This window comes from Sinocyclocheilus anshuiensis, unplaced genomic scaffold, assembly GCF_001515605.1.
Source record: "Sinocyclocheilus anshuiensis isolate Anshui unplaced genomic scaffold, SAMN03320099.WGS_v1.1 scaffold1284, whole genome shotgun sequence".
NCBI classification, from domain to species: domain Eukaryota; kingdom Metazoa; phylum Chordata; class Actinopteri; order Cypriniformes; family Cyprinidae; genus Sinocyclocheilus; species Sinocyclocheilus anshuiensis.
This window is the reverse complement of record NW_015546083.1, coordinates 60,087-67,713: the sequence shown is the minus strand read 5'-3', so window position 1 is coordinate 67,713 and position 7,627 is coordinate 60,087. Positions and strand designations below refer to the sequence as shown.

Genomic DNA, 7,627 nt, shown 5'->3' with positions numbered 1-7,627 from the left:
ATTTCATATTTCATTACACCAAATACACAAAATAATGTTCTTTTTAGCAATATCATATGACCCCTTTAAAAAAAAAAAGTGTAATATTTAGTTGTTGTTTTTTTTTTGGACAAACATTTTCATTGATTGGCATATTCAGTCTGTATTATGTATATGTATTTGGGGGAAAGTGCTCAAATCTGTTGTTTCTTTAATAAATTTCAAACGGCAAATTTCCATTCATACACAGTATAATTAATATAATTTTAATTGAAGTTAATTCCCTTTTCTGCCTTTGAATGTGTGTTAATCTGAACGTGTCTGTAGTTTGCAGCGTATATTCGCGCAGCGGTGCGCAAGGAGAAAGGTTTGCCCATTCTGGTGGAGTTACTGCGCATGGATAACGACAGAGTGGTGTGCTCCATTGCCACAGCACTCAGAAACATGGCCCTGGACGTGAGAAATAAAGAACTGATCGGTGAGAGTGCCGTTACCAACATAAACCTGTAATATTTTACTCATGCAGTATATGTCTTATCAAGTCAAGTCGAGTCACCTTTACTTTTATAGCACTTTATACAATACAGATTGTGTCAATGCAGCTTTTTTTCAGGAAAAATACTGTCAATAATGCAAACAAAATTCAATTCTGCTGTAAAGCAGCTCTAAAAAGAGGACAAAAGTAAACAATCAATCAAAAAGTCAGTTCATTGTTGATTCAGTGATGTCATCGTCCGTTCATAATGACAGCTGCCATGAAAATAATTCTTCCCTGAGTTTTACACATGCAATTTGCAGTTTCACTGTTAAGAAGATTGATAATCCTAATTGTGTGAGCGTGATGATTGAAGTTGGTTGTATCTCAGGGAAATATGCCATGCGGGACCTGGTGAACCGTTTGCCGGGGGGAAACACTACACAGCTGTCAGATGATACGGTGGCGGCAATCTGTTGCACACTGCATGAGGTCACCAGAAGAAACATGGAGAATGCTAAAGCCCTGGCAGATGCGGGCGGCATTGAGAAACTCGTCAACATCACCAAGGGTAGAGCAGAAAGGTAAGTGACTGCTATGAATACTACACAAATAAGCCATAATGCTTGTTCATCTTTTATATAGTCATTCAATACTTCACCATTGCACACATATACAGATATAATTTCTTCATTTGTCTAAATCAGTAATTCTCGGCTCCACCTCTCTGCTGATTTTGTATGTTTTTCACATGCGTTCGGAGCAGGTACTCTGTGAAGGTGGTGAAGGCGGCCACTCAGGTGCTGAACATGCTGTGGCAGTACAGAGACCTGCGCACCATCTATAAGAAGGTGAGCGGCAGAACAGTAGGACTACAACTGCTCCACATCAGGGGGTGTGTGTTTATTTCTTACTGTGTTTGAGCAGGATGGCTGGAATCAGAATCACTTCCTGACTCCTGTATCAACTCTGGAGAGAGAGCGCTTCAAATCACAACCCACTCTACCGTCATCCACGCTACAGATGTCCCCTGTGCACCATACAGGTTAGTGTCACACCTTACACAAACACATACATTACAGTGTTGTATTGTTCATTAAGTAAGGAATAATTGATGACGGGCCGTTGAATTATTAGAAAATAATGCACGTTACACCTTGGGTGTGCATTATTGTCTAATAATTCAATGGACTGGAGTCAGTTATTCCGCTTATACTACTGTTACCACACCTCAAGACATCGATCAGATGATATATTTCAAGGCATTCGTCCGGTTTTTGTCCTTAAAACGGATTAATTTCTTACGAATCTCATCCAACGCCAATCGTCAGCCAATCAGATTCAAGCATTCAACGCCCCATAGTATAAGAAATGATAATGATAATGAAGATGAACTTAGGACAGTAGGTTGATGGAGATCTTAGTATAATGCACTCTAGAAAATAGCATTTTGGGATAATTTTCAGCTCAATCTGAGAGAAATCAGCTGTGTGTGTTAAACATTTCCAAAGAATTGTTGGAGATACTGGCTGCTTTTGATTTCCGTCAGGATCAGTGGATCAGGACAAACTCAGATTTGATACAAATTATAATAGTCATCATGATCGAACGTACATGCAATACAAATGCCTTTATTATGAATGTTACACACCGTCAAATAAAGCTGTTATAAAGTCTGTTCAACTCTATACATTGTTACATATGTGTTCAAAATTGCTTAAATGTGTCTAAACGGTGAAGGCACACATCGCTCGTTTCCTGGATATTTTGATATGCCACATTTCAACAAATTCAAATACTGAATAAAGTAACCTGGGGCATCATTTATAAAGACTTGTAGAATGATCCTAAACGTAAGTACTCAACAGTTTTCCAAAATGAACGATTGATTAAATGCATTCATCTTTATAAATGGCAGTTCAGAATGCGCACGAATATCTCTTTATGGTACAGAAGTACTGCGTGTCTGTGCGAACAGGGTGCTCGGAGGTATGCAAATACATACATTGACAGGCAAGTGGGACAGCCTTTCATAGCCTTCTGTCCAAAGGATATGATTGGTTGAACATTTTATGGTCCTAAGCCTTCCACACACTATATAAATACATATAAATACATTTAGCCCAATTAACTTAGTGATCACCTACCCTACCTTTAAGTAATAACAATTTCTTCTGTGTTGTATTTGTGTTTGCATTGCCATATTTTATATTTTTATTTCTATATTTATATTAAGGAATTAAGAACATAAACAATCCTACAATATATATTGTAGAGAGACTTTTTCAGCTATGTAGATTTTCAATGTCCTGACCATTAATAGTTAATGGCAGAACAGTATTTTATCTCCACTGGAAATCAGACTCCATTTCCTTTGTTTTTAAGACATTCCGTTTAAGATTATGGATACAGCACTATTCAGTCAATGTAGACACTTCTATAGTCTGATTCATTATTCTCTTTTATCAGGCCAATCAATGTAGTGTCATCTGCAAACTACGGATTCACAGTGTGAGCTAGTCGTTAGTGTAGGCAGAAAACAATAGTGGTGACATTACACAACCTTGTGGAGCCCCTACAATCGCTGTAACTTATCAAAATGTTTAACCTGTCCTGGACAACTGTATTAAATCCAGATTTACAGAGCCCTCACATAGCTATCAGGAGCTTCAAGGTGTTGCTAGAATGAATGAAAACACAGAGCCACAGCATCATCCACCGACCTGTTAGCCTTATGGGCAAATTGTTGGAATCCAGACAGACTATAGAAATTAGATTTTAAGCAGCAATCGCTCAAAGATTTTCATGGCAACCAAAGTCAAGGCCACTGGTCTGTAGTCACCTAGGCAGCTAATGTTCCAATAATGCTATATCTCAATAATGTTGAAATCATATTTGATCATATATGATAACATATTTATTAAGTGTTTGCTTGATTATGTTCCAGTAATATAAATCAGTGCATATTAGTGTTTAAACAGCAATTCACACAAATACAATGTTTAAAGGTTAGAAGACCATACATATTACTGAAATAAATAAAATAGGGGGCCAGCCAATAAAATCTGTACTCATGAGCACCAAAAAGTTCAAATGCTTCTCAGTTGTCATTCACATAACAAGATTTCTACATCAGTTTCTGCCTTATTTTTACATCCCAATTTGTTCCTTACCTTTAACATATGATAAAATCCATGAAATTTAGGATCAAATCTGATCGTTGCATGCGTTTTATTAATGAGGCCTCTGGTTTTGTTGATTTTTAAGAAAAAAACTACATTTCTTGACCATTATTTTATAATAACTTTAATCACATTATACAACGCTAGTACAAATTATTAAAATCGTAGCACTGTTCATATCAGTCACTTAAAGCTGCTTGTCTGAAGAACGTAGAAGTGCAGTTTATGAACTACACTGCTCAAAAAAAAAAACACCTAGTCATCACAGTATAACACCACGTCACTTAAACTTCAGGGATATCCCATTAATTTGTGCCACTTAATTTTTTGGCATCATTGGTGACTTCATCACTGAGTCAATGATGAACTGACTTTAACTGAAATATTGACTCTTTACTACTGTCCTCTTTACAGGAGAATTGAATTTTGTTTGCATTATTGACACACTCTTTTCCTGTTTAACAATGTAAAGCTGCTTTAACACAGTATTGTATTAAAGGGACAGTTCACCCAAAAATTAAAATGACCCCATGATTCACTCACCCTCAAGCCATCCTAGGTGTAAATGACTTTCTTCTTTCAGACGAATACAATCGGAGTAATATAAAAAAAAATGTCCTGGCTCTTCCAAGCTTTATAATGGCAGTGAATGGCTGTTGAGGTTCAATAGTCCAACAGAAGTCCAATAAAGTGCATCCATCCATCATAAAAAGTACTCCACACGGCTCCGGGGGTTAATAAAGGCCTCCTGAAGTGAACTGATGCATTTGTGTAAGAGAAATATCCATATTTAAAACTTTATAAACCGTAATATTTAGCTTCCACTAACTGTTGTACGCGTGTGAGTGGCATTCCAGGCAACAACAGGACAACCTCCAAAAAGGAAATGGTTTTTCAGGTGTTGGTTACTACTTCCTCCACATGCTCCTCCATGTGCTAGCCTACGGTAGCCTTATTGCTGTTAGGTACCGGGTGAAATCCTCAGAGCCACTGTCAGACCTTACACTGCTGCAGTGGGCCCTGGCTTCCATCCAGCCCTCGGTGGCTTGATGATTTGGTTTCCATCGACCATTGTCACATCATTTTGTTCTCAACCAATTACACAGTGTATACAAGTAAAGATTTTCAACTTGAATATTTCGTTCATCAAGATCCAATGTGTGATTTAAGTGTTCCTTCATTTTATTGAGCAGTGTGTTATGTGATATTACATAATTTTTTACAGTGAATGAGGAGTGAAATATCACAGCTGTGTATTTACTGTTATAAAGTAGATATAGTTCTGACAGTAATTTCTGTTTGAGGTTTCTTATAAAAATGCAGCTAAATTAACAATCAGTATTATGTGACACCCCTAGAATTAGGTTAGTTTATTTGTTTTCACATAAACTCATAAAGTGATTTGTTTGTTTGTTTGTTTTTTTAGCAGGCAGCACATTATCATCTCCCGCCGTGCTGGGCATCAAAGAACACTCTGATCATCAGAAGACACAAACTATGCAATTTTATGATTACCAAGAAGAAAACAGCATCAATAAAAACAAAAGCATAGGTATGAGAGTTTCCGTCAACAAAGGTGCCTGTTAACTGGACTGAGTTTACAAGCCGATTCATGAGTTCATAATGATTTTCTATTCAAATTCAATTGTACTTTAATCTAGACCCCAAATCCAAAACGTACCTGATTACTATTTCTTTAAGCTAAAATTGAGCTACATGTATCTGCCTAACTGCAAGTTGATTTTTTAAAGGGTCTGCAAAAGCATCTCAGTATTACACTTCCCTGAGCAGAGAGGGCTCGAGACGAGAAAAGGTGAGGCAGCTGAACTCAACTTCCCATCACTGTAATGGACCTTTACAATTTTCCTTTTCTACTGGATTGCCAATAGATTCTCATTACTGTAATTCACTAGCAGTTTGAACAATAATTTTTTACTGGACAACAATTTATTATTGAAGCTAGTTCAAATTGTTTTAGCTACTTTATAACAAAATAAATAAATTATTGCGTTTAACTGAGTGTCTCAATTCAGTCACTTGATGATGTTCCACTTGGTTTAAGATGTCCTCGTGGGTTTATGAACAGAGCTCTTTTGTAGAATGCCCTGTTGGCTGTCTATGAATGATTCTCACAAAACAAGCTGAAAATGAGAATGAACAAGATCCTGACTGTTTAGCTTAAAACCAGATTGTTTTGTTTGTGTGCAGAAGGTGTATCGCACCGATGAAACGGGCCACAGAAACTATGACACTTACCGCGCATACCTGCATTCACCACACGCCTACGAGGACTCCTATCTGGAAAAGATGGTGCACTATTCTCCTGCTGATTACAGCCAGACACACGGCTTCAGAACCACAAGCAACTATGTGGACTTTTACTCTTCCACCAGGAGACCGTTACACCGCAGTGAACATTACCAGGGATCCCCCGACTCATGGGTATAGAGACCCGGCTTACAGGCTGCGCTATCTCTAAGACAGAAATGGATTTGGGAACACATTGCTTTTAAGGAGATGTGAGAAGTGGATGCAAAGCATATGAATGTGATGGAGAATGTCTAGCAGAATGTTGGTTTAATGGAAATAAGGAATTAATCATGAACTCTGTATGTAAGGGGACTGGAGAGATGTAGCAGACCAGGGGTGCCAAAAAACACCGCCCTGCAGAGTTCAGTTCAAACCCTGCTCCAACACACATGCCATATAGTATTCAAATAAGCCTGAAGGATTTGATTAGCTGGATCAGGTGTGTTTAATTAGGGTTGAAGCTAAACTTTGCAGGACTGCAGCCCTCCAGAAACTGAGCTTTGCACCCCTGGTGTAGACTTTAGATGATTTTTGTTAGCTTTAAAGTATGAGTGACTCGCTGAGGAAAGAGACTGGGAAATTTTTACAAACCTGGGGCACCTGAACATGAACTTATAAATAATAAATAAATGAATAAGGATTAAATGTATATGAAGGATTTCAGAGGGAACATTGTACCTGTTGTTGTTGAGATTGTTAATGCTATGGAGTCTTGTACATATCTTTCATTTATTTTTGAAAATAGCTGCCACATGGTTTGTTTTACTACACTGGTAAAAACTCATGTCATGTTAAACCTCGTAGACCTAAGTGAATAAACGGTGAGAGATGTCATTACATCAGCTTTTTTTTTTAGTGGTGCTGTTATTATGAGTTAAACACAGAGTATTGTGCATTTAAGGTAAAATTGAGTATTTAAGGTAGCACAGACATCCTCAGAGGGCAAAAATGTCCATGTCAAAAACTGTCATAAAAAATAAATAAATTTTCAGGTTTTAACCCTTTAAATTGTTTTCCATTTGCCACGTCGATCATGAGATCATCCTCGCAGGATCGTGTGACATGCGGCTTTTTTCCTTCAAACACTTGAACAGTGGACATAAAAGGCAATTATAACATGTTAGATACAATAAAAATAAAATAAATAATAACCAGAATAAAAAGGTAAAATCCCATTCTCTATTAATAAGGATCTCTATCTACAAAAATCCTAAATCCTAAAGGAACAGTATAAACTTGGGAAAAGATAATTATATATATTTTTTTTTTTTTGCATACCTTCCAATTTAATATTAAGAGCTAAGTTTGTTTCTATATCTAGTGTTTTTTGGCGATTTAGTAAGTTCTCGGAATTATTTACCATTATGTGCTCCTTGACGTATACATGTATTTAACATTTTTCTAAAAAAGCAAATGTCCATTACTGTTTAAAAGCTGTGACACGAAAACCAACAAACTATTATTTATAATCCAATTATCTAAAAAAAAAAAATATTTTTTTTTTTTTTTTGTGAATTGCGTAATTATTCCAAATTATGCATTTGTGGGGGGAGAAATTGTGTCTTGTATAGTATATAATCATCCATGAAATTAGAAAGCTTAATGGGAAGCTTTTTAAAATTACAGTTGAGGGGAAATTCAATGCCACCCATTTTTTCTAAACATAATATTAGGTATACAA

The 7,627-nt window shown here is 36.7% G+C and overlaps 1 protein-coding gene across 4 annotated transcripts in view; it reads left to right on the top strand.

Moving 5' to 3' along the window:
• Positions 1-6,361, top strand: part of LOC107699959 (plakophilin-4-like) — a 102,919-nt gene extending 96,558 nt beyond the window's left edge. For 3 of the 4 annotated variants that reach the window (XM_016501424.1, XM_016501422.1, XM_016501423.1), the window contains 7 exons: positions 307-457; positions 846-1,038; positions 1,218-1,305; positions 1,382-1,499; positions 5,063-5,188; positions 5,388-5,449; positions 5,845-6,361. In XM_016501424.1, coding sequence (XP_016356910.1) covers positions 307-457; positions 846-1,038; positions 1,218-1,305; positions 1,382-1,499; positions 5,063-5,188; positions 5,388-5,449; positions 5,845-6,084 — 978 coding nt within the window. In that variant the 3' untranslated portion in view covers positions 6,085-6,361. The remainder of the gene's footprint in view (positions 1-306; positions 458-845; positions 1,039-1,217; positions 1,306-1,381; positions 1,500-5,062; positions 5,189-5,387; positions 5,450-5,844) is intronic. The other variant, XM_016501421.1, reaches the window with a different exon arrangement.
• Positions 6,362-7,627: the final 1,266 nt, after the last annotated feature.